General features: G+C 43.0%; 1 protein-coding gene across 1 annotated transcript in view; it reads left to right on the top strand.

Annotated features, from left to right (window-relative positions):
• The first annotated feature begins 3055 nt into the window (after positions 1–3055).
• CA4 (carbonic anhydrase 4) overlaps positions 3056–26513 on the top strand; it is a 48226-nt gene continuing 24768 nt past the window's right edge. The window contains exons 1-3 of the mRNA XM_033922390.1: positions 3056–3187; positions 22171–22218; positions 23763–23927. Of these exons, the coding sequence (XP_033778281.1) occupies positions 3127–3187; positions 22171–22218; positions 23763–23927 (274 nt within the window). The 5' untranslated portion in view covers positions 3056–3126. The remainder of the gene's footprint in view (positions 3188–22170; positions 22219–23762; positions 23928–26513) is intronic.

Here is a 26513-nt window from a genome sequence, read left to right as displayed (position 1 = left end):
GTCCCACCCTTGAAGGCCTGTCCCCGCCTTGTAGGCCTGTCCCCCCTTGAAGGCCTGCCTGCTGTCCCCCCCTTGAAGACCTGTCCCACCTTAAAGGCCTGCACCCCCTTGAAGGTCTGCACCCCCCCGAAGGTCTGCACCCCCCGAAGGCCTGCACCCCCCCAAAGGCCTGCACCCCCCCCCGAAGGCCTGTCCCCCCTTGAAGGCCTGTCCCACCCCCTTGTAGGCCTGTCCCACCCCCTTGTAGGCCTGTCCCCCCCCTTGAAGGCCTGCCTGCCCCCCTTGAAGGCCTGTCCCTCCCCCTCGAAGGCCTGCACCCCTTGAAGGTCTGCACACCCCCCCCCTTGAAGGCCTACCTTCCTGCCTGTTACCCCCCTTGAAAGCATGCCCGCCTGCCCCACCCTGAAGGCCTGATGCCCCGACCCACCCCGAAGGACCGCTCGCCCCCCTGTCCTCCCCGCACCACCTATGAAGCAGCCGCAGCAGGATTGCGACGTCAGCGATCCCTGCGTTGCTTAGGCACTGCTTCCTGCGCCGCAGTCCCGCTCCTCCTCAGAGGAGGGGGCGGGACCGCGGCATAGGAAGCAGCGCCCAAGCAGCTCAGGGATCGCTGACGTCGCGATCCTGCTGCGGGCTGCTTCACAGGTGGTGCAGGAAGGTCAGTGGGGCGAGCGGTCCTTCGGGGGTGGGGGGGACTGAACGGCAAGGCCGGGGGCACCCCCTCAGGGTAGGCACCCGTGGCGGACTGCCCCTCCCGCCCCCCCTTGGTACGCCACTGAGTGCAGGTATCAGCATAACAGTTACTAAGAATGGAGGGGGAGGTGGCTCAGTCTGTCCAGTAACACGCGATCAGGGCTTTCAAGAGATTTAGTGAATCCCCAGCCTGCCATGACCCCTTCTGTTTTGGTGCAGGGGTTTTTTTTTTTTCCCTTTCCTGGTAATGTATGTAACAGCATTTCTCTCTCTTCTTTCCGCTTCCTCCAGACTGCTTCCAATTGGCCCCCTAGTTCTCTCTGACATGTCCCACCCCCCTCTGAATCAATTTCCTGTTTCCACATGGGAGGGCATGGCAGAAGGAAGACCCCAGGACTGGCTGGAAATAGTGTATTTTAATTGCGGTTGATGCCATCGTAGGTAGATTTGAAGGGCTGCATGGAGGGAAGGGGAGGGAGCAAGAGGGAGATGCTGGATCATGGGAATAGAGAGTATGAAAAAGAAATGTTGGACTCCTCAGATGCTGGACCAGGCTAGGTGGGGGAAGGGGAAGGGGAAGGGAAGAGAGCAAGGGAGAGATACTAAACCATAAGAGATGGAAGGAAGGAAGAAAAATAGGAAGATACTGGACTTACAGAGAGAGGAAAAGAAGCTGAACAGGAAGGACAGACAGAGAGATGTTGAATAAGAAGATAGAAAAGATGCTGGATCATGTTGGGGTAGGGGCAGAGAAAGGGGAAAAGCTGGACACAGGGAGGTATGGAGACACAGAGGGGAAATGCTGGACATGGTGGACAATAGGGACAGAAGGAGATAGGGAGGGACATAGAGAGGGGAGATGCTGAACATGGGAAGGAAGATAGGAACACAGATAAACGATGAACACGGAGAGAAAGGAAATGTTAAATGGTCAGAAAGGGCAACAAATACAGCGGAGGAATGAAGGGCTGAAAGGCAGACCTGCACACATGAAATAGGAAACCTTAGCTGTCACTGAGTGAAGATTTTTAAGGACCTGCGGTTAAGATCCGCCAGGTCCGTGTTTTACCCCTTCCCGGCAACGGAGCTTTAAGAGATTTGCCCAGAGTCACAAGAAGCTGTAAATCGTTCAGGGTCTTGGTGATAACTAATATTATATTAGCCAGTTTACCGATCCCACAGCTGATTCTCCATTTCAGAAGGTGGCTCAGGGATCGTGTTACCCTATTTACAGTATTTTGGTCCCCGAAATACATTCATCTTTAGCAGCACCTTGTGGTTCAAAGGTTCCCTTTGAAGCCTGGGTCTGTTTATATTGAGAAGTTGCTTGGTTCCTGGAGGTCAAGTCGAGCGGTATAACAGAGACTCTGCTGACCTATTGTACCTTCTCTGTGTCGAGGCTGGCGATTTCATCACAGCACTGGATTGCAGCTCTTATCTGCCGCTTTTGCAATCTATTCTCGTTTCTGAGAACAAATTCTGCTTCCGTATGAAAGGAGCTGCTATGGGGAACCGCTTCCGACCTTTTAGTGTCCAGCCTACGCTGCAGAGTCCGGCTCGAAGTTCTGCGCGTAAAGTTATTTCTTGCCCCTTTAGAGAATGGTGCGTACTTGGACGCGCGTCCCATCCATTTATATACATCTCCTATTAGCATACTTAAAAAAAAAAATCTGTTTGCAATGATAGATATTTCTTGTGTTATTAGCTAATCACCTCCCTTTTACTAAACCGCGATAGCGGTTATTTGCGCAGGGAGCCGCGCTGAATGTTCCGCGCTAATAACCGCTACTGCGGTTTAGGAAAAAAAAAAAAAAAAGGGGGGGGGGGGGAAGCAAGTGTATAAATGTACTCAAAGGACTTGTTGCCGGACAAATAAAGCCACTTGGTGGCTAAGGTGATATTTTCAAAATTGCGGCTACAGCCTCAGCGCCCCGAGGTTGCAGGTTCAAATCCCGCGCCGTTCCCTTAATCTTCAACTGCCCATAGATTGTGACCCATCGGGACAGATAGGGAAAATGCTTGAAGTACCTTCCTGTAAACTTCTTTTGAGTGTGGCTACAGTACCCAAGCCCCAATCCCTTTCTAGGATCCCTGGGAGCTGGTACTGTGGAAGGAAGCAAAGAAAATCCGTACATATGAAAGAGCTAAAGCGGTAGCGAAGGTAGTGCAGAATTTCTAAGAATGAAAAGAAAACTATTTGTGTGGCATCTGACCTCTCCCTCCGCCCCCCCCCCTTGCAGAAATTCCCAGGGGGTCACAAGGGAACTCAACTGGGAATGTAAGGCAAGAGGAGGAGAGGGCGGGGCTTACCTTCCTTCTCAGGGCTGACCAGGACCTGCTTCTGTATAAAAACTCAGCAGTAATGCGATTGGAGACTGAAGAAACCCCACTCAGGGCTTGCTGCACTGCCTTACATCACACTTCGAGCAGAGGATGCAGTCACTTCTCCTGCTACTCTCGTTTGGCCTACACATCTTCAGGACAGCCACAGCAGGTCAGACCTCACTTTTCCTGTCCCTGTCACCAGTGACAATTCAGCTGTGCTCAGGTGTTCCTCATGCTCCGTTTTGCAGATGTGACCATGGGTGTGTTTATGTGTTGGGAAAGGCTGCATGGGGCAGAGTTCACGGAGGTGTAGAACTGTATTTAGGTTATTTCTGTTGTGGAGTGTCTGTCCCCAAGCGTGCTTGATTTCTGCCACTGTCTAGATCAGGTGTGTCCAACCTTTTGGCTTCCCTGGGCCGCACTGGCCGAAAAAAAATGTTTCTGGGGCCGCAGAAACGCTGCAGCAAGACAGAGGAGGGAGCCGGCAAGACGGTCAACACCCGGGGGCAGCAGAGGAAAACACGGCATCGCCCTCGACCAGGGCCGCGCAAAATACTTCACGGGAATGCATGTGGCTCTCGGGCCGCAGGTTGGACAACCCCTGGTCTAGATGGTACAAGCCAGAAACACTGACAGAATTCAAACATGTTTGGGAGAGAGAAAATGACAGACTAAGGTGCGCTAGTGTTTTTAGCGCGCGCAAACCACGCGCTCAATGAAAAATACTAACGCAAGCTCTATGGAGGTTTTAACGTTTAGCATAAAAGGAGCCCTAAAAGTTGGGTCTGTGGCAGAAAAGTAAGTAAGCATGACAGGGCAGACTTGTAAGCCAAGTGGTCTTATCTGCTGACATCTTTTGCATGGAGAGGGGGGGCAGAATGCAGGGTCATTGGGATATCTTTTCTGTTTTAGAAGGGGTCAACCAATCCAGGCTCCAGCCTCACTACCCCCCACCCAAGCTCCACAGTTGCAGATGGCTTATGTTCGGCAAAATATTGGACAGACCAACCCCATTCCAGTTCCTACGATCTCCTCATTTCCAGTAGACATTGGTTTTCAGAGTGGCAAACATGGCAGGGAAATACAGCGGACATATTTTAAAACCACATCGGGCACAATGATGCCCAAATCTGTCCTATTATCCAAAAGCAATTTGGTTTTCAGGAGATAAATTTGCATATTCTGGGCCTCTAATTCTAGCAGATTTTATTCCGTCAAAAGGACAGACTTAGAAACTCGACCTAGAGTTCTCTTCTCATTTTTCCTATCCAGCTCTCCCCGTGTGACCTTGAACAAGTTATTTATCTTCCCTGGGCTCACTTTAGACTGTGATAACTGTGGGGTGGGGGAGAGATGGTCATATCTATATCTTTCTCTACTACTAAGTGCTCCTTGAACTTTCCCATGCCTCTGTTGCATCCATAAACTTGTCTTCGGCTTTTACTGTGACTTATCATTCTGTCAGGCTCCATGAGCTTCCTACCTAGATAACAGTTACAACAATATTTCCAGGCTATCACTTTTTAAAAAGACATTGTTTTTGTACTAAACAAATAGGGTTCTTTTACAAAGCTGTGGTAGACACTAGCAAATGCTTACCGCGGCTGAAAGGGGCTTATCATGGTACCCTGAGGTATATATTAACCATAAACGTAAATCAGTTGAAAATATTCCACTATATAGGGATCTGAGTAGCCCCAAACCAAAGCTTTTAAGCCATCTCAAACTTGCTGTTCTATAAATTTAAAGGGGAAGAACAGGACCTCAGTAAACCATGTTTCTGTAAGATTTTATGCGTGCTGTGGACTGCCAGAAGAACCAACAAGTTGATTCGGGAAGAGATCAAACCGGCTACATCACTTGAATCCCAAATGATGAAGTGACAACTGTCTTATTTTGGTCACCCTGTCAGAAGAGAAAGATCATTGGAGAAGGACATCATATTTAGGAAGATTGAAGGAACCAGGCAAAGAGGGCAACCTGCAACCAAATGGCTGGACACATTGAAAACAACCATGGGGATGATGCTGGACTAGCACAAAACTGATTTCTTTTTAGATCTATAATTCAAGTCACTAGGACTCGTTGATGGCACCTAACTATCCCCTCCCCCCTTTTACAAAGCTATGCTAGCGGCTGCCGCTACAGTAACTGCCCGGAAGCCTATAGGGATTTAAAGGGCTTCAGGTCTTTCACTATTTGGCTTTGTAAGAGAGGGGGTAACTTGCCCATGTTTACCGACTTCCAAATTTTTATCTGCTGGACAAACGGGATCCATTCTCTTTCATCAGTCCAGAAAACCCATGAAAATTTTTTTGTGTGATATCACATCCCAATTGAGGTTTGAGATGGCTTAAAAGTTTTGGCTTGGGGCTACTCAGATTCCAATATAGAGGATACGCTGAGGCACCCCGTGGTAATTTTGCAATGTGCACATGCAATCCGCACGCTAAAATTTAAAAAAAAAAAAGTTCACTGAAGAGACATGCTTGGGTGTGGAGAGTGGGTATTTCTGCATTCCCATGCGCTGATTAATGGGTGTAGGTAAGACTTCATGCACTGTTCTTTCATAACGGCCAAGCACTAAGAGCAAACTTAGGTCCCCTTATACAAAGCCGGAGGCAAATGCATCAAAGCCGATAGGAACTGAATGGGCTTTGGCGCATTGAACACAGAAACAGCCCTTCCTCCCTTCTGAAGGATAAAACCTCATAATCACCCTGGTATGAGCCCAAGGATCTAATGCATGCTGGGCTTTGAGATTTTGGCACCTACAGGCACTCAGTCTAGAAACACTCCAAGTATGTTATGTGTGGGGTATACTGAACAAGGGCTAGAAAGGACAAATCATAATTCTTGCTTCTATTACAAATTTAGAGCTCCTTCGAGCAGGGACTGTCTTCTTCGTGACTCTGTACAGCACTGCATACGTCTGGTAACACTATAGAAATAATTAATAGTAGTAGCAGAGCATACCAATTCTTTTATCTCTCCCACCTACTTGCTCTTCACCGAAATAGAAGCCTCTATCCTTCCCTCTCCTCCATTCATTGTCTAACTCCCTCTCTCTTTCCCTTACCCCCACAGCATCTGTCCTCCTCCCCTTCCCCATCTCTTAACCAGTATCCCTCTCTCTATACTTCACCTAGCAGCATCTATCCCTATTTTTTCCTATTTCCTTTCCAGCACCCCTCTAATGTCTTCTTCCCCCACTCAGTGGTACCCATCTCTACCTCTTACCCTCCCCCCAAGAGGATCCAGCCCCTCCTTTCCCTCCTCTTTCTCTCTCCCTTTTCAACCAGAGTGTTTCTAGAGTCCACACATTCTGCACTTGAAATGCCCCTCCTCTCTCTCTTTCTCTCTCTGGGGGAACTGTTACATACCAGGTAGCTTATACTCTGCAGCTGCTTGACATTTCTGGGCCTTGGCTTATAGGCATAGATACCAGCTCTTTGGGTGCCAGTGGATACTGAGCACTTCCACTATCGAGCAAGCTTCTTCATTGTGTCCCTGGAGGGGGATTTGTATAGGGTTTGGCACCCCCAGTCATTTTAAAATGTTGCACCTGTGCCTACAAGGGCATCAGGATGATGACAGACACCTAATGGGTTAAGCCTGGGACAAATGCTCCACCCTCCTTGGCCTTATCCCTGCTATATTTTGACTTGTGATATTCATAGAGTGTGAAGAAGTTATTTGGCATGACTGGCGTCTCGCTCTAAGCAGGTGCCTGATCTGAAATCCAGGACTGGATACACACAAGCTCAGATAGGTTCAGGGTTTCCTTCCATGACTGGAGCAGTGCAATTGGCATCAGAAACAATTTTTTTTCTCACAAAATAATCAAAACAGCAGACGTAAAGCCATATGCATATCTATTCTAGCCTGGAAAAAATTCTTCCCCCTCCTGTCTCATTGCTGAGAACTGGTGTGTGTGTGTGTGAGGGGGGGGGGAATAAAATATGTAAATATAAAATATTTAATGATTAATTGAAATATAAGACACCATCACCACTTATAGGAAAGGAAATGCAAGCAGTGTCTCACTTCCGGCTCACCACACAATTGTTTCCCACGTACTCACCTTTATAGGACCCCCAGGGACCCCTGAAGAAGACTTTTTGTCGAAACGCGGACCGTGTTGGGTCCTGTATCCCTAGCGGACTAGGTCCTTTAAGGCTCTTATGTGGATGATTTACTTTTATGTGGATGATTTTAGTGTACCTTTGGAACTTTGATACTTTCAAATAAAGTCCATTTAGGAACATCGTCACTCCACAGAGTTTTTTTGGTTTTCAGTAGATCTCGAGGACCAGACTTGGGCAGCCCTGGGTTAAACCTTTTCCCCTACAAAATAATGATTACATATATACTGTAGTAATTAACACAAAGGGAAACTCAAATAAGAAACATAAAACCATGATGGCAAATAAAGACCAAATGGCCTTTATTAGCCTGCCTATCCACAGGATCCACTATCTCCTCCTCTCCCTAAGAGATCTCATGTGCCTATCCCTGGGGTAGGCAATTCCGGTCTTCGAGAGCCGGAGTCAGGTCAGATTTTCAGGATATCCACAATAAATATGCATGAGATAGATTTGCATCTCAAGGAGGCAGTGCATGCAAATCTATCTCGAACATATTCATTGTGGATATCCTGAAAACCTGACTTGGCTCCAGCTCTCGAGGACCGGAATTGCCTACCCCTGGCCTATCCCAAGCTCTCTTGAATTCAGACAGTCTCTGTCTCCACAGAGACTATTCCATGCTTCTACCACCCTTTCTGTAAAGAAACATTTCCTTAGATTACTCCTGAACCTATAACATCTTAACTAGATTCTAAGCCCTCTCATTCCAGAGCTTCTTTTCAAATGAAAGAGACTCGACTCGTGTGCACCAGACCATGCCTCCCTAGCTTTATTTGTTTCCGCAAGAAAAATTAAGGTCTGATACTTTTTGAACAGCCCTCGTATGCCATATAGATATTTAAACGTCTATCATATCTCCCCTCTACTGTAATCCTTAATGTAGCAGCAGAAAACTTTCAGCTAATAACGAGATCATTTGCTTTAAGGGACTTATTTACTAACTTGTGCTAAAGCTTTTCCACCTAATGCAGAGTTGTCCAACGCCGGTCCTGGATGGTTGCAATTCAGTTGGGTTTTCAGAATTTCCCCAATTAATTTGCATAAGATCTGTTTGCATGCACTGCTTCCATCATATGCAAATAGATCTCATGCATATTCATTTGGGAAATCCCAGAAATCTGACCTGGCGATGCACTGACCTAATGCTTGCCCAAAAGCCTAAGTCAAGGCATGTTAAGTGCAATACTTCTGTGTTACCTGTTGGGGGCAGTCCCAGCACTTTGAGGAAAGGAGGAGCTCTGCAGTTAAGCCTTTCCCTTCCTAGCAGCTTCTCTTTTACTACTGTTTTAGAATCCTAGAGCAAATAAAACATATTACGGTTGCTCTACACGTTTCCCCCCTCCCCCCCCCCCCCCCCCGGAAAGAAAGAAAGAACCACTATAAACTCAGAATTAAACTGTGCATCTTTCATCTTGGCTCTGCTTTCAGTCATTTTAGCTGTACCCTAACTTTAATTTCTTGGGGGAGGGAGGAGGAACATTACCAAAAACAAAGTCACTTAGAAGTAAACTACAGTATTTGGCCAGTGACCCCCCCCCCCCCCCACACACACACACATACACCTTTTTTTGTGTGAAACTCAGCATTAATTGATAAAAGTGTTTTGCTTAAAAGGTTAATAGAACACCGTCCATCTTTATTTTTACCATCATGGCCCATAGCTTGGATCTAATTGCCTTTTAAACCCTCGGTTTACTCTGTCCCCGCAATATTTCTCCCGAGTTAGCAACCATAGTTCCTCAAATAGCAGAAAAACAAAAGCATTAAAACTGTTAAGCTGTTTTTTAATAAAAGCTCTGATCCCTTAATGAAAAGGAAAAGTAACTCCTCCCTATTAGTAACCATTATCTGTTAAAATATAAACTAGTTATTAGTGAGAAACATTTTGATAGGCACCAGAAATCAAATTTAAAACAACATTGCAAAGTAATTTTTGTGAGTTAACAATAGAAGGAAGAAACTTTGATTGGATTTTCCCCCATAAAAAAATTGGTAGTGTGATGAAATATTATCTTGCTGAATAAGCTTTGTCCTTCTTGGTCTTAATATCAAGCTCCAGAGAGTCAGTTGTAAAAATAATTCTACAGCCCTTAGTGCAAAAACTGAGAGCCAAAGTGGCAACGAGAAAATGCAGCTTGCACCGATACAGCTATCTCATTAATACCGCAGGGCAGGGGTTTCTTCCATTTGCTGTCTCTGGGGACAATGCATGTTGCCTCTAGTCCAAAATAACACCGTGATTAATCCCAGCAGAATCTGTTTTTGGCTGGTGAAAGAAAATATGTTGCACCGAAACCCGAGCTGCTGCTTTTTTTTTTTTTTTTCCAGTAAATAGTCTTCCCAGGTGAAAGGACACCACTGTCCTAAAAAAACGTTGGAGAGCCGGGGCGACCGCCCTTTCCGTCTGTGATCTCCTACCACAGATCAGATCAGATGCCCCGATCGACTTTTCCTTGTCAAGCAGCGCTCCACAATCTGCCACCCTAACAGGGGGAAAAGATCATCTCATGTATAAACTGAGTTACTACCAAAGCCTCAGTTTTAACTAAATGAAATGTCAAATGATTGCCAAGTTAGCCAGTTTCAGGTTGGAAATATTGGACCAGTCCAGGATTGGGACCACCACACCCTGTGCATTATGGGGCTTGCAGCACTGATTTTCGACAGGGCAGGATCAGGTAACACAAATCCCACCATGCTTTGGGCTGTAAGTTCAAAACCAGGACAGGATAAAATGTAAGGTTATCATATGGCTCCAGAAAAGGAGGACGGATTGAGACATCCGGACTTCCATTGCTTTCAATGGAAGTAAAACCCGGATGTCTCAATCTGTTCCCCTTACAATCATGATGATGACCAACATTCATCATAATAAGGAATGGAATTGTCCTAATAAGACTGGTGAACACAAACTATTGCAAAAATATCCTTTAATTCATCCAATGGTTCAAATGACTTTATTCATCCAATAACTCAACGACTCGACATGTACATGTTTCGGCCAAACAGACCTGCTTCAGGAGTCTAGAGCAGTGTTCTTCAACCACTGGTCCATGGACCAGTGCCGGTCCACAGAAATTTCCTGCCGGTCCACAGGGCCAGCACGTGCATCAGGCCCAAAACAGTGTTCTTCAACCGCCGGTCCACGCGATCAATGCGGCGTTATCTTCGAGCCAGCTCCCTCTTCCTCACTGATTCGGTGCACAAAGCCACGGGCAGTGGCTCCTACGGGCATCCTGCGCCTGAACTGGAAGCCTTCTCTCTGACGTTGCAACGTCAGAGGGAAGGCTTCCAGATGAGGCAAGGGACGTGCAAGGTGCAATTAGTACTATTATGGGGGCGGAGTCTGGGGTGGAGATTGGGTAGAGATGGGCGGGGTCTGGCCCACGACTTAGCCCAGTGTTCTTCAACCGATGCCGGTCCACAGAATAATTTTTTTATTTCTGCCGGTCCATAGGTGTAAAAAGGTTGAAAAATACTGGTCTAGAGAGTCTTCTGGGTTATGCCAAATGATGTTTTGAATAATATATAAATATTCAAGTCAGTGCTACAGTATAGAATCTTTTGAAACAGTGCTTGGAGCCAAAAGCTCCTGGGCGTTCTGTCTTGAGCATTCATATATTCATTGAGTTATTGGATGAATAAAGTCATTTGAACCAAAGGATGAATAAAAGGACATTTTCGCAATAGTTTGTGTTCACCAATCTTATTAGGACAATTCCACTTCGTATTTTGTGTATTTGAGTTTATAGTTTTGTTTCCCCTGTTTTATTCCATCGGCCAACATTCATCATCACAAAATATATACACTATGTCAGTGGTTCCCAACCCTCTCCTGGAGGACCACCAGGCCAGTCGGGTTTTCAGGCTAGCCCTAATGAATATGCATGAGAGAGATCTTCATATAATGGAGGTTGCCAGGCATGCAAATCTACTCCATGCATATTCATTAGGGCTATCCTGAAAACCCGACTGGCCTGGTGGTCCTCCAGGACAGGGTTGGGAACCACTGCACTATGTTGTCTGCATAGAACTGAAAACTTATGCTCCTTCATAAGATTTCACAAGGACAAGGATTTCCAATCAGAAATCTCATTCCTCATTCTCACCTGATAGCAACAGCCTCCTAGAAAATGAACCAAACCAGATAAAACAGCCAATATGTATCAACAAGAAAAAGCAAAAGAAGAAAACATAAATTATTTAAAAAAGAAACACCCTAAGAATTATATAAAATAGAGCATTTATAAGGGAGAGAAAGTACACTAGTATAAAATAATATACTGTATATAGCAGTGGTTCCCAACCCTGTCCTGGAGGAACACCAGGCCAATTGGGTTTTCAGGCTAGCCCTAATGAATATGCATGAAGCAAATTTGCATGCCTATCACTTCCATCATATGCAAATCTCTCTCATGCATATTCATTAGGGCTAGCCTGAAAACCCAATTGGCCTGGTGTTCTTCCAGGACAGGGTTGGGAATCACTGGTATATAGCAATACATAGGACAATACCGAGTGGGAATTCTCAACCCAGTCCTCAGGACACACCTAGCCAGTCTGGCTTTCAGGATACCCACAATGAATATGCATGAGATAGATTTGCATACAATTGAGGAAGTACTCGCAAATTTCTCTCATGCATATTCATTGTGGATATCTCCAAAACCAGGACTAGGTTCAGAATCCCTGAAATAGAGGGGCAGAGCACTAACCTCATTAGAAAACTGAGTGACAGACTGGTTAACAAGATCACAAACAGCTGATTCAAAGCAGTATTAATTCTCTTATAAGTTGCCTATTTAGCATAGCATTCATATTGCACAGATAAAGTCCTAGAGTGGGGCATAGTGCTTAGAGCTAGAGCCTCAGCACCCTGAGGTTATGGGTTCAAACCCTGCACTGCTCCTTGAGACCCCGGGCAAGTCACTTGATAATGCTATGCTAAATAGCATTGTCCCAGGTACATTATGTTCAAACATTTTATTAAAGGACTAGAGTCAAATTACATGAAAGCTGACAAAAAAGAACTGGAATGTAATTCAAACAACCTTAGCTTCCCAGGTACATTAGATAGATTGTGAACCCACCAGGACACATAGGGAACGTGTTTGAAGTATCTGTATGTAAACCATTTTGAGTGTAGTTGTATAGCAACAAAAAGGTGGTATATAAGTCCCAATCCCTTTCCTTCTTAACTGCCATGCAACTCTACTTTCTCCACTAATTCAATAATTGTGTTATGTTGATGCTCAACCAGCAATGATACTTCTACATCTGAATTTAAAGACTAATTTGGCATCATCAAATACTGACTTTTTAATAGCTATACAAAGCCTGCCGTCAAATTTCTCAACTTCCAGTGAGAGGCATAATATTATTTAGTCACCATTACTGATTAACAATTTCTGAACCTTTATTTTTTAAATCAAATTAAATGATGATCAGTCTATGGTATCAGTAACGTTTTCAATGACATTTTAATTACTCTCTAGATTTTCAGGAATGAACTAAATCCTGGCAAAAGAATGGCATGGTCTATCTTGAGGGTCTGCCCATTCAGATTCAGATTCTTATGTAAGCCAAGTATAGAATAATGAAGCCATTGTGACATCACTAATGAGGTTGGCTCATAGACATTGGTGGAGTGAGGCATTATGACATCACAATATCTGGTCTGGATACCAGAGACTATCATTCTTTAGTGTCTATCTCAACCTCAGTCCTTCTACACTAGCATTCTTTAATGCAAGGCTTGAGGGTCAGTGGCTCTGCCCATTCATGCTATGATTCTTCCCTATCTCCTTAAAGAATGACACGGGGATGGTTTCCTGCGGTTAACTGTGAGGACAGGGACAAATTCTGTCCTCGTGTCATCTGACCACCCACATAATAATTTAACTGTCTTTATGAAGAGATTTACCCAAGGCAGTGTATAGAACCGTCTACAATTTGCAAAACTTTAAAGCCCATATGTCCTTCAAAAATTGCTCTAGTATTGCCTGAAACATCTGCTCTAAAAGTACATAAAAATCCTCCAGCACCAGAAGTCAAAATGATTCAATATCAGCAAGTTGGGAACAGCCATAAGATCCTGCCAGGGCAAATGTGAAGAGCAGCAGACCAAACATGTATTTATTGCAGACCAAAGCACTTTCCATTTCATTAATCAAATTGGTATCAATTCCAATGCAATAAGAGTCTTTTAAAAATGATATGCATCCCCTCTTCTGCCCTTAATTCTTGGCTGATGCTTATAAGAACATGCAGACATAACTAGGGCTGCAGGTTAAATTGTGATTAATGCCACTATTAATAAGTTAATTATTAATTTGTCTATAAAATTTATTGTGATTAATAATTAGAGTGCTGCTCACTTTCTCCCTGCCCTCTACCCCTCTGTGCGTGGTCCAGAGTCTCTCCCTCAATTCCGTTCCACCTCTGGGATACTTGTTCAAACAAAGGCAAACAAGTTTTCAGTCCTGCAGCACCAGCGGCAGCCATACTCACAGCCTGCCTGCAGCTTGCATTGGGCCTTTCCCTCTGACCCATTCTGCTTCTTCTGATGCAACTTCCTGTTTTCAGAAGGGTGGGATGGGTAAGAGGGAAAGACCCGATACAAGCTGCAGGAAGTATATGAGTATGATAGATGCTGACACTGCAGAACCAAAGATCTGCTTGCTTTTGAGCAGGTGCATGGGAGGGAACAAGTGGTGGAGAAGAGGGATTTGAGAGAGCCATGGACAGGGCTGGGAATGGAGGGTAGAGGCACCAGACTGTGCACAGGGATGGGGGAGGAGGGAACTGAGAGAGAACTGTGAGAAGGGCCACGAGGGAAAAGAGAGATGCCAGACTCTGTGGATGTGGGTTAAGAAAGGGAAAGAGTGAAAGATGACAAACTGAAGGAAAGAAGGATTGAGGTAGAAGAAGAGAGAGAAAGAGAGATGTTGGACTCAGAGGGAGGGAAGAAAGAGAGAGATAATGGACTTGGGAGCGGAGAAGGTGGAGGGGAGGAAGAAAGAGAGATATTGGACAGGGTGGCGGAAAGAGGGCAGAGAGAGAGAGAATGGACCAGGAAGTAGAAGAAAGGAAAGATGCTGGAAAATGGGTGGGAGGGAGGGAGAATTGAACCTGGAGGCAGAATGCAGCATCAAGACTGATAATAAGCGTATCTAATTATGATCATATTTCGCCCTATCTCCAACAATTGTACTGGCTGCCTGTTGTTTTTAGATCTCAATATAAAGCATTAATGATTTACCATCAGTTCTTGTATGGAACCATACCCGAACTGTTTAAAAGTAAGATGCCAGATGGGGGGCGCTGCTGAGCCCGCGATAAATGGCAGCTTGATTTCAGAGCTCCTGCCCCGACTTCTAGAATCGTAGACACCGCGAGTACATAACGCTCCAAAAACAACCAAATCGATCACCTTCGACTTCTTAAATATCACCGCTTTCACTTGTAAGCGCATCTGCCTTACCCGACGTTATGGCTGACAAAAAAATAGGTAAACGGCACAAGCCGGACCCGCCATCACCTTCGAAGGTCCCGCTGCCTACAACGGAGGGTGACAACAACACCAAGGAAATCCTAGCGGAACTAAAGGTACTAAAAGAGCTGGTGACAGACACAAAAACCACCACTGACGAAATTAATGATAAGCTCACTAATTTATCTGCAGATTTTTCGCTCCTGCAAACACATGTCACCACGCTCAAAGAAAAGATGGCCGCGACCTCTAACGCAGTGGCTGAGCTATGTAAACAAACAGCCAGAATTTCTGCTCTAGAGAGAGACCTGGAAGACAGCGGTAACCGATCGCGTAGATGCAACATACGTCTGCTAGATCTTCCTGAAGGTCCACATGAACGTGACCTCGCCAAATATCTGGAAGACCTTATACCCAAACTGCTGGAAATCACGTTCCTACGTGATTTCGAAATCGAAAGGGCACACCGGGTTCCCTCTTACCGCAACGTCAATGATCGCTTCCCCAGGCCTGTAGTGTTCAAATCATTACGCTACCAACATGTGCTGGACATAATGCAACGCGCTAAAATACGTGCGCCGGTAAAACTTGAAGGCACCATCTTGCTGTTCGTTCCAGACCTGAACAAATCTACAGCACTGCGTCGTAAGCAGCTACTTTCCTACAGGCCACAACTCAAACAGCTCTCTGCCAAATTCGGTATGATGTACCCCGCCCGCATGAGAGTAACTCTACATAACCAAACGAAGGATTTCACTTCGCCAGAAGAACTAGCAGCTTACATTGAGCAACAGTCACCTACTCCGATCCACCAGGTTTGACTGTGAAATTGTACTATGGTACTGATTTGGTAACCTCTGCCCTGTTTCAGGCGTTATGACTGGGCTCAGTTAACATGACCTGAACTACATGTACCTACAACTAAGACATTCATCAATGGCTCCTTATCGTCTCCTTTTCAACCATCCAGGGGAACCAGACAGGGGTGCCCTTTATCACCCTTGCTTTTTGATCTAGCTCTCGAGCCCTTGCTTATTGCCATTCGGTCTTCCCCCAATATTTCTGGTTTCAAGCTCGGAGACTTGGAAATCAAAACTTCCGCCTACGCAGATGATATACTGTTATATACAACTCCCTCTTCATTGCCCTCACTTTTTCAATTAATCAATGACTACTCATTGGAATCTGGATATAAACTCAACACAAGCAAGACTGAGGTAATGCCACTCAATTGTCCAGCAGTGGAACCTGAAGTGAAATCACTGGGAGTCACATGGTCTAACACGAAAATGAAGTATCTGGGGGTGCTGTTTGGTCCCTCGTTGGATGAGACGATTCAACTTAATATGGAATATCTCTTCAACATCGCCAAATCCACCACAAGTAAATAGTCTCCTCTACATCTGTCATGGTGGGGTTGTTTGGAGACCATACGGATGATGATATCACCCAAACTTAATTATGTGTTGAACATGCTTCCATTTTTTTCTTCCATCCTCTTTCTACAAAAGTATCGACTCCATCCTCTCAAACTTCTTATGGAACAAAAAACATCCATGAATAGCTTTACTTAAACTGAAGGCTGACAAATCTTGTGGGGGTGTCAGTTTCCCCGATTTTTCTCAATATCATAACGCTTTCTTAGTCCGGCAATGGGCCCAACGGTATTCGATACCACAACTTAGCGAAACACCATCTTGGCACTTATTGGAACGACTCAAATATGATGAGTCGCGCATGCAGCTGTTGGCGGTATCTCAACTATCCCAGGTTGACAAAGCGGATCCTATACTTGCTTCTTACATGTCTGCTTTGAAGAGGATTGACTCTCAACTAGAAGTTAGCTGGGACAAATCTAAACTTATTCCCATATGGAACAACACTAGATTCAAAATACAAGGCTCTCCAATCACCTGGCGGATATGGCAACAATACGGAATTCACACGATACAAGATCTGATGCAGGGTGACCAATGGATGACATTTCAGGATCTGACTCAGAAATGGAAATTACCCATCAGCCAACAATTTCAATGGATCCAGTTAACACATTGTATCAAGAAAACTATTCCCGATGCTCTCACCTTGACCTCTCCACCAAGCTTAGAGTCACTTTTGAGCAAGTTCTCTGTATGGCATAATAAAGTATCTCTTTGGTATAAATGGTTGCAAAAAGCATATTTTCGCATCCCCACAAGCACAGTTCTCAAATGGAATGAAGACCTGAATTTACCCTCAGACGCCATTGATTGGTCTGCCATATGGTTGCAAATGTTTAAGTCTATCAGATCAGCATCTTTATTGCAATCTATGTATTATGTATTACATAGAGCAATATGGACTCCCATACTAGCCAATAAGATTGACTCGACTACTCCCACCTGTTGCGGGTCTTGTTCAGCTCATCCTGGCACTCTGAAACACCTCTTATTTTCATGTAAGCATCTGACACTATATTGGGTGAAAATCTGGGACATAATATGTTCAGTGTTGAGCCTTCATGAGCCACTCACATACAATATTGTCATTTTGAAATCACATGGTGTTCAAGCCTCTCTTGACCTCTATGAAGATAGATTATTGACCATAATGCTGTCTTTAGCTATTCAAAACGTCCTATATTGCTGGAAAGATCTGTCAAAGATTGACTATCATACTTGGTGGAATTCTCTATGTCTGATTAGTAAATATGAAAAAGCGCTGGCGGACCGATCAGCTTCCCTTTGCAAATACAATAACATCTGGTCTCCTTTACTTAGATATTGCACTGAGTCTAGCAACAAGTTTTAATTACTGGAGTATTATTCTTTACTTTTTGGATTCTCAGGTACTGCATACCCCTATCCATGTAAATGTTTACCGAAACTCATACATTTGTTGTAGTTGTATCAAGCATGTATTGTCATTATCATGAATATTCTGTCAAAGTTGCATTCTGTATACTTTTTCTTGTAACTTTATTATAACCCTTAATAAAAACATTTGAACTAAAAAAAAAAAAAAAAGTAAGATGCCAAACTATTTACCATCTAGGTCTCTGCGTTCTGAGAATTTAGCGTTATTAAAAACAAATTCTAACGGGCCTTTAGAATGTTGAAGACCTGTTGGTCGTCTTTTGTATACTTCTTGGGGGGAGGGGAGGTTCTGTTAGGGGACTTGGATGGTCTGGTAGGGTTAGGGGGAGGCAGGGGGAGGGGTTCTCTACTCTTGCTCTACCAAAGCAAAATCAAGGGGGAAAACACAAAATTTTGTATTGTTGGATGTTGGTTCCTTGGTTTTGTTGTATTCTTTGTTGCATGCTGTTGCTGCATTCACAATAAAAAAATATTTGAACATAAAAACAAATGCTAATCCAAAATATGCTGAGACCAGTAAAATGGCCTTTTGCTGGGAACTGATCTTTGCGACTATTCTTTTGAAGGGCACTTTATGTGATTTTCTGATGATTGTATGCTACTGTTTGTTTTTATTTGTCTTACTGAATTAGGTTTAAATGGTATATTAAATTTTAAAATAAATAAATAATAAATATTAGGCCTTTAATCAGTGGCATAGCCACAGGGGAATCTTGGGGACTTGGGTCCCCCACTTTGGGCTCAGACCCCTTCAAAGCTGCAGTACATGTTCAATGGCTGGTGGGGTAGCCGAAGTCCGATCAGCTGAAGATATCCACTACCCAAGTCACCCTCTTCCTCCTTGTATTGCCTCAGGAGCAAGGAAGTTAGAGGTGTGCCTCCAGCCGCTGACACTGGTACTCTCTGAGCATGCTCAGATTATGCATGAACTGAATATGCTTGGGGAGTGCCAGTATTGGCGGCTGAAGGCGTGTTGCTGACTCCCTCACCCCTGAGGCAGTATGAGGAAGAAGGGTTAACTTTAGCAGCAGATTTCTTTGACTGGCAGGGCTTTAATCATAATACATGATTAAATTAACTTGTCTCTTCTTTGATATTTCTGGGTCATAGACTGTGAAGTCCACCTGGAATTGTCCTAGGTTCCAAATGCTGAAGTTGCCATCCAAGCTCACTCCAGTCTATCCAACCATCCTGTTTGCAGGATATGGCTCCAGAGAAAGGATGGATTGAGACATCAGGGTTTTACTTCCATTGTGGAAGTAAAATCCAGATATCTCAAACTGTCCTCCTTTTTCTGGAGCCATTTGGTAACCCTAATTTTGTTGGCATGCTTCTAGTAGCATGTCATATAGAGTACAGGCTTTATTTTGGAGAAAGGCACCAAATAATGTCAGCACTTTGGGCAGCAATGGAACTGACAGCCTCCCCATTCAATCCATGTAAAATGATAAGATTTGTTGCAAGTAAGCAAGTCCTGGACTCTAGGACTGTTTCCAGCTAGGAGGACAGCAAAGCACCAGTTTCTGTTCACCATACACTGCATGGGCTTCATGCCAGGTGCCAAATGACGTTGTAAGAAGCAGAACTGTGCCACATCTGGCGTAGGGTGACAAAAGAGCTCCAGTCCCTTTCCAGGACCTCTGAAATCACATATTCCTGCATTACCAAACTGTCTCTCTCAAGTGCCTTTTTAAAGAGATGAAAGCCATTCAAAAACCAATCTGTAATTAGTGGTCATGTGAAAGAGGTGGGGCAAAAAAAAGACAGAGCTATGTATTTTGAAATAACCCTACCCCAGATATGGCACTTGCAAGGACAATTTTTGGAAAATCAAAATTTGATCATGTGACACCTTTACTAAAGATCCAACATTGGCTTTCGTTTCATTTTAGAGTCCAGTTCAAATGTGCTTGTATAGTATTTAAAATTCTACATAAGAACATAAGAAGTTGCCTCCACTGAGTCAGACCAGAGGTCCATCCTGCCCAGTGGTCCGCTCCCGCGGCGGCCCATCAGGCCTAATTGCCTGCACAGTGTCCATGACTAATTTTGTAACTGCCTCTAATCCTCTAATTTTATCCCTATTACCTACCTCTACTCCTCTACCTCTACTCTACCTCTACTCTTTGATTCCTTTGTCCTTAAATTTTCAAGATTTTCAGGTTATAGAACCATTCATACATGCAAACTCTCCTTTCTTTCTGTTAAAGATTATCAGATTAATCAGTAAAATGGCTCATTCTTTTTTGTTTTTATTAATTGCATTGTGGAATGATCTATCTTCTCAAATAATATCTTGTATTTTGTTTTAGGTCTTCTGGAAAAATCTTTAAAACTATGTTGTTTCAATGTTTTTTAAACAATAATTTTTAAGAAGTGTAATGTTATCCCTTTTAGATAAACTGTTGTAAACCGAATCGAGCCCTATTTTTTTAGGGATGACTCGGTATATAAATCTAAGATTAGATTAGGGTGGCTGAACATGACTGAAGAAGAATCATAGAATAAAGGGTAGCCTGATAGCAACTCAGTTTGCCCTTGTCTGGATTATGTGAAAAGAAGGCCAGGAAGAACTCCAGTTCACAGCACAAGATTTCCCAATATATTGTATATACATAGCTTTGTTCTTCCAAACATTACTTTGGGAATGTCTGTTTTTTTTATGTGATGATGAGGTATATACCATATGTGTTTGCTTATGGAGCAACAGGGCTTGCGGTAAGATAACCACAAACTTTTTAACCAATATATGGGGTAAATTTTCTAAAGAACAATTTGAAAATGCATCCCAGGAAATGATTTTTCTCTTAGCTTGACTCTTGTTTATATATTTTAAGTTATTTAGCCTGTGATTCTGCAGTCTCCCTACAAACAGCAGAGGTAGGGGTAGTCCAGTGGTCTCAAACTCAGACCCTTTGCAGTGCCACATTTTGGATTTGTAGGTACTTGGAGGGCCTCAGAAAAAATAGTTAATGTCTTATTAAAGAAATTAAATTTTGCATGAGGGAAAACTCTATAGTTTATAAATCTTTCCTTTTAGCTGTCTTAATAATAATATTGTCATTTATAGCTAAAGAGACATATGATCAAGAAACTTTTATTTTACTTTTGTTGTTATGATAAACATACTGAGGGCCTCAAAATAGTCCCTGGTGTGCCGCGAGTTTGAAACCACTGGGATAGTACAATTCCTGGTTTCATAAAACAAAGCGCATAGCCAGATTATCTAGTGACATTTTGTTAATGTGAGATCATAAATCAATGCTTAGATGTTTTCAAGTTAGGAAGTCCAACTTTGACAGGCAAGGTTTTATCAATCCATCTTACACAACTTCAGAATTGCTTGTCCCTCCTGTCTTCATGCCGACCTCCATCCCTACTCCCACGCAAACTTGTTGTTAAATCAGTAATGAGTATATTATAAGAGCTTTAGCTGATCTTTTAGGGCAGAACATGGGAGTTAATTTCCAAGCTGTAGCAGGGGAGCAGAAAAGGACAAACAGTCAGCCAGGTAACCTTAGCACAGACCAAATTCCTTTAGTGCTTTCATGGTTATTTGTTTAACAGAATTTCAGTAGTTCAGTAAATAGATGACTTTTTTTTTTCATACCGTGCATATTGTGCTCACTTCATGACCTCCCCCTCTCCCCCCCCCCATTGCTTTGACATTTCAGTTTTTTATTGCAACTTGTCTTTCAGTGTGGGGAAAATGCATTCTTTGAAAAGGTTCATAATGGAATAACAAACAGATGTTTTGCACATCTGGCTTCCATTCCCATTGCAAAGTGCTGGACCAGACAGGGACAGCAGAATGCCATTTTGCTTGGGAGTGCCAAATAAACCAAGCTCTCTCCTTGCCACCTAGTTCCTTCATTGGTGATACTATGTGAGGCAAAAATTGGTAAGAGCATGGTCGCCATGGTCCAGCCCCAGCTCATTCCACTCTCTATGGGACTAGAGCAGTGGTCTCAAACTTGCGGCCCGGGGACCACATGAGGCCAAAAGGAAAGATTTATAAACTATAAAGAGTTTTACCTCATGCAAAATTGTCATTTCTCTAATAAGACATTAACTATTTCTTTTCTGAGGCCCTCCAAGTTCTTACAAATCCAAAATGTGGCCCTGCAAAGGGTTTGAATTTGATACCACTGGACTAGAGAGAGGGTTCTCAACCCAGCCCTCAGGACCTACCAAGCCAGTCAGTTTTCAAGATATCCACCCTGCATTTGAAAGAGAAGTTGGCATGCACTGACTCTGTAATATATAAATCTATCAAATGCATATTCAGTGGGGGGTATCTTGAAAACATGACTGGATAGGTATTTCCTAAGGACTGGGTTAAAAACCCCTGGACTAGAGAAAAATAAGTCCCAGCACAAAGAAAGCTACTCTGCTTTAAGCTTGCTAATTGGTTCTTTGTGATCTGAACAAGCCAAGGCAATCCTGGTTGTACTCCATTATATCTATGGACTTGTAGTCAAGTTCAATATTTTTAGTTGAAACATTGAGGCAAGATGGAGTAAAACCTGGCCTGGATTTCCTTGTTTAAGTTAGCTGGATCCAACTGATATCATTATAGCACAGATAATGACAAATGTAATCTTTAGAAAACAGATAAGACATGTCTGCAAAAAGCTTCTTCTTTTTCTCTTTTCAGCATCTTGGTGTTATGAGCACCAAAAGGCAAACTCACCCAGCTGTATAGGTAAGTCTCAAATTCCAAATGATTTATCTGTTCCTACATTTCCTGCTCTCTGAAATACCATATTAAAACCTTAGTTACAGGCAGCTTAAAGAAGCATACCCCTGCTACATGAAAAGATGACAGCACATAAGAATTGAAGGTATTCCAGCAAAAATCTTTGCAGATGCATTTTTCATTATTTTAAAGGGTTGGGTTTTTGTTGGGTTGGTTTTTTTATTTTTTTTTTTTTTTGGGGGGGGAGTTATTTTTATACCATTTATACACTAAGTGGTTTACATTCAGGTACTCATGCATTTTTCCCTATCTGTCCTGGTGGGCTCATACTTTATCTCAGGATTGCCCAAGTCCAGTCCTCGAGATCTACTGGTAGGCCAGGTTTTCAGGGTATCCACAATGAACATGCATGAGACAGATTTGCATACCAAGAAGGCAGTGCAGGCAAATGCCTCTATATCGCTCCATGGTGCAACCTCACCTGGAGTATTGCGTTCTGGTCTCCTTATCTCAAGAAAGATATAGTGGCGCTAGAAAAGATTCAAAGAAGAGCGACCAAGATGATAAAGGGGATGGAACTCCTCTTGTATGAGGAAAGACTAAAAAGGTTAGGGCTCTTCAGCTTGGAAAAGTGAAGGCTGAGGGGAGATATGATTGAAGTCTACAAAATCCTGAGTGGAGTAGAACGGGTACGAGTGGATCGATTTTTCACTCCGTCAAAAATTACAAAGACTAGGGGACACTCGATAAAGTTACAGGGAAATACTTTTAAAACCAATAGGAGGAAATATTTTTTCACTCAGAGAATAGTTAAGCTGTGGAATGCATTGCCAGAGGATGTGGTAACAGCGGATAGTGTAGCTGCTTTTAAGAAAGGTTTGGACAATTTCCTGGAGGAAAAGTCCATAGTCTGTTATTGAGAAAGACATGGGGGAAGCCACTGCTTACCCTGGATCTTGGGTTTTGGCCAGGTACTAGTGACCTGGATTGACCACCGTGAGAACGGGCTACTGGGCTTGATGGACCATTGGTCTGACCCAGTAAGGCTATTCTTAGGTTCTTAAGACAATTTAGCAACACTGAAGTACGAGGGTGGTTTGAAAAGTTTGGTAACAAAGCAAGTTAAACAACATATATTCTCCATTGAGGGCTATACACTTAGTCCAGCGAGTTTCCATTTTTTTCATACCATAGGGAAAATAGCTTACAAAAAAAACTGGAAACTCGCTGGATTACGTGTATAGACCTTGATAGACTATACACTGTTTAACTTGCTTTTTTACCAAACTTTTCAAACCAGCTCTGTACTGGATTAGGTGTAAATTTCACCCGAGCATTCCTGCAGTACAAAGGGGATCTGGGAAGGAAGCAACCTCTTAAAGCCATATCTCCTAAGGCAGATCCCCATGCTCTGGGAAGCCTCTCTGACATTTTGCTTGAAGGCTCTTAATTTGTCTGCCACTGCCCTGAATCATTTAGTGCTTGTATCCTAATCTGCAATTTGATTTTGGTGAGACTCCATCATACACTGTTTTATTTTTCTCAACCAGAACCCAAAGAGTGGAGTAATGTTAACATCCAATGTGGAGGAACTCAACAATCCCCTATAGATATTGACACCAGGAATGTGGAGTTTAATGATCAACTAATTCCATTCCAATTCCAGGGGTATGAAAACCCAAATTCATGGACTTTGACAAACGATGGACACTCAGGTAAGATGAGAATTTCTCTTTCTGCCTAATCTGGTGAAGCTCAAACCCTTTGCAGATTCTATAGTCCAGTGGTTCCCAAACCTGTCCTGGGGGACCCCCCAACCAGTCAGGTTTTCAAGATATCCCTAATGAATATGCATGAGAGAGATTTGCAAATAATGGAAGTGACAGGTATGCAAATCTCTCTCATGCATATTCATTAGGGATATCTTGAAAACCTGACTGGCTGGGGGTCCCCCAGGACAGGTTTGGGAGCCACTGCTATAGTCTATGATTTGGAAACGTTTCCTTGACTCAGACAAGTGAAAGCAAAATCCATAAACACGTCCTTCAGTTACGTTACAATGTTAGCCACAGTTTGTTCTCAGTGGCCAATGGAATGGTTCTCAGTCTGGCCTACAGGAAAAACAACAAAACAAAAGCAGAAATTCCACTAACAGGAAAGTCAGCCAGACAGGTTATCATCAATATGCATGAGATGAATTTACATGTAATGAGGACAGTATATGTAAATATATTCCATACATATTCAACAGGGTAACCTGAAACCCGACTGTCTGCCACTCTAGAAGGACATGGTGACAACCACTGGCTTAATGTAAGAAGGTATGGATAGAGGTATGTGTTTCAGCAGTATTAGACCCAGGAAAGATAAGAAACATTAAACCACATACCAGGGAGGAAATTAATGCACTTTGCACAATGGTCAAGCACCTAGGTTTTCAGGATATCTATAAAGAGTAAGCATAAGAGAGATTTGAATGCCTTCTACCTTCATTGTAGTAAATACCGCATACATATTCATTAGGGATATCCTGAAAGCCTAGCCTGTTGGCAACCCTTGAGAAATGATAAAAATCGATCATTATGGCATATGACATAATTCATTGTGACATAATTCATTTTGATGTGCATTTTATGTGTGTCTGGGTTATTTAGATGTGATTGTATTTGTATGGTTATGTATTTTTAATGGGTGTATTTGTATATTTTATTATCTATAGCCCGTTTTGTATAAAGCAGGATATAAATAAAAACCATAAACCATAATTATGTCATAATGGATCATTATTACATTACATTACATTAGCGACTTCTGTCCTGCCTTAACCTTGCAGTTCTAGGCGGATTACAAAAGAGGTCAGGTGTTACAGGATTAGGTGCTAATGACATAATTCTTTGGTTCAAGGGGATGACGACTAGAGCAAGAACATGAAATAGGATGTCGTCAATTGTGCATAACTAGACGGTTCCAATAATGGGGGAGGGAAAAATATTTTTGGCCCCATTTTGTTATTGCTTTCAGGATGAAAGTACAGTTTTCCAACATTACTGGAAGATAGTCCACTATTGAGAAATAATAGCTTGACAGTGTACCTTTGGCTACTGATTTTTATGGGTCCCTCAGCTTGAGATGTTGGACTACCTAGCTTAAATCCCCTGGGCCTTTGAACATTTTGCTTATATAGGGTGTGCTCTACATTGGACAAAACAGGTTTCCATCCGGTTGTACTGGCCACTTAACTGATAAACAGCTATGATTACCATTAACATGAGCATTTCCTTTTTAATACTGAACTGTTTGTGACCCTCAGAATAAGCTATTATCTCAGTCTCAATAGAAGACAATAGAAGACTAAAATAGATACTACAAAATAAACATCTTGAAACAAAGTTTACCTTCTGGAAGCAAACACTTGAAGAAAGAAATTATCTGGTTTATTTGCTCATGGGTAAGACAGGAAGGACTCTATGGGTGGAAAAATCACTTCCTGCAGCAATTGCTGCTCAATGGAGCCAAAATATTGTCTCACATAAAAGAAAATTCTACTTATATATAGGTTGATGTGTTTTTTCAGTTGTTCAAGTCAATGTCTTCCTCCAACTCAAAACATTAAAACTCAAATTTGAGGTTGATAGTTTTTTTGTTGGGTTTTTTTTAATAGAGCTGATTGAATATCCGATTTCTCCTGAGAATAGTGCTGTGTTGCACATTGGGTCTGATTGGTCTATATTGATAATGATGTCATCAATGACATCACATCCACATTGTGAACCAATTGGATCCCATGTCCTTGATAACACTTATGCTAGAGAAGACCATCTTCCTTTATTAAAAATTCTGGGAATCAAGAAGGCGGCTTAAAAGGAATTCAGAGGCCATATTTTCCCAGTTGATATCTGCAGAGGGCTGAATTTCACCATTTACAATGGGCGGCTTGGGAAGTGATGCTCAAGAGTCTTCTAGTCATGTTTGCTATTTCACAAATATGGTGGTGTTAACAAATGCTAAACAATGAAACACAAATCTTATAAGGTTAGGGGGTTGAGGAAGGAATCTCTGTGGTCTGGAAAGTTTATGTGTTCATCATCTTTGAATAATGCTTGTATTTCTGTAAGTAGCCTTTCAGGGATAAAGCTTGAAGAAAAAGCAAAGCTCCCACTTTTAAAAGAGAGTGACTCATTATTATGATACCTTCAGTTTATATTATGGAAATCCATTGCCTTATATGGAAAAATTGTCCAGCGCATACTTTTTTGAGCTTAGTTCATGTGTATTTCACTCAGGGCTGGTAGAAGGGTCCT

This window comes from Geotrypetes seraphini, chromosome 15 (genome assembly GCF_902459505.1).
Source record: "Geotrypetes seraphini chromosome 15, aGeoSer1.1, whole genome shotgun sequence".
Classification (NCBI taxonomy): domain Eukaryota; kingdom Metazoa; phylum Chordata; class Amphibia; order Gymnophiona; family Dermophiidae; genus Geotrypetes; species Geotrypetes seraphini.
The sequence above is the reverse complement of the archived record's forward strand: the minus strand, read 5'-3'. Positions and strand labels throughout refer to the sequence as shown.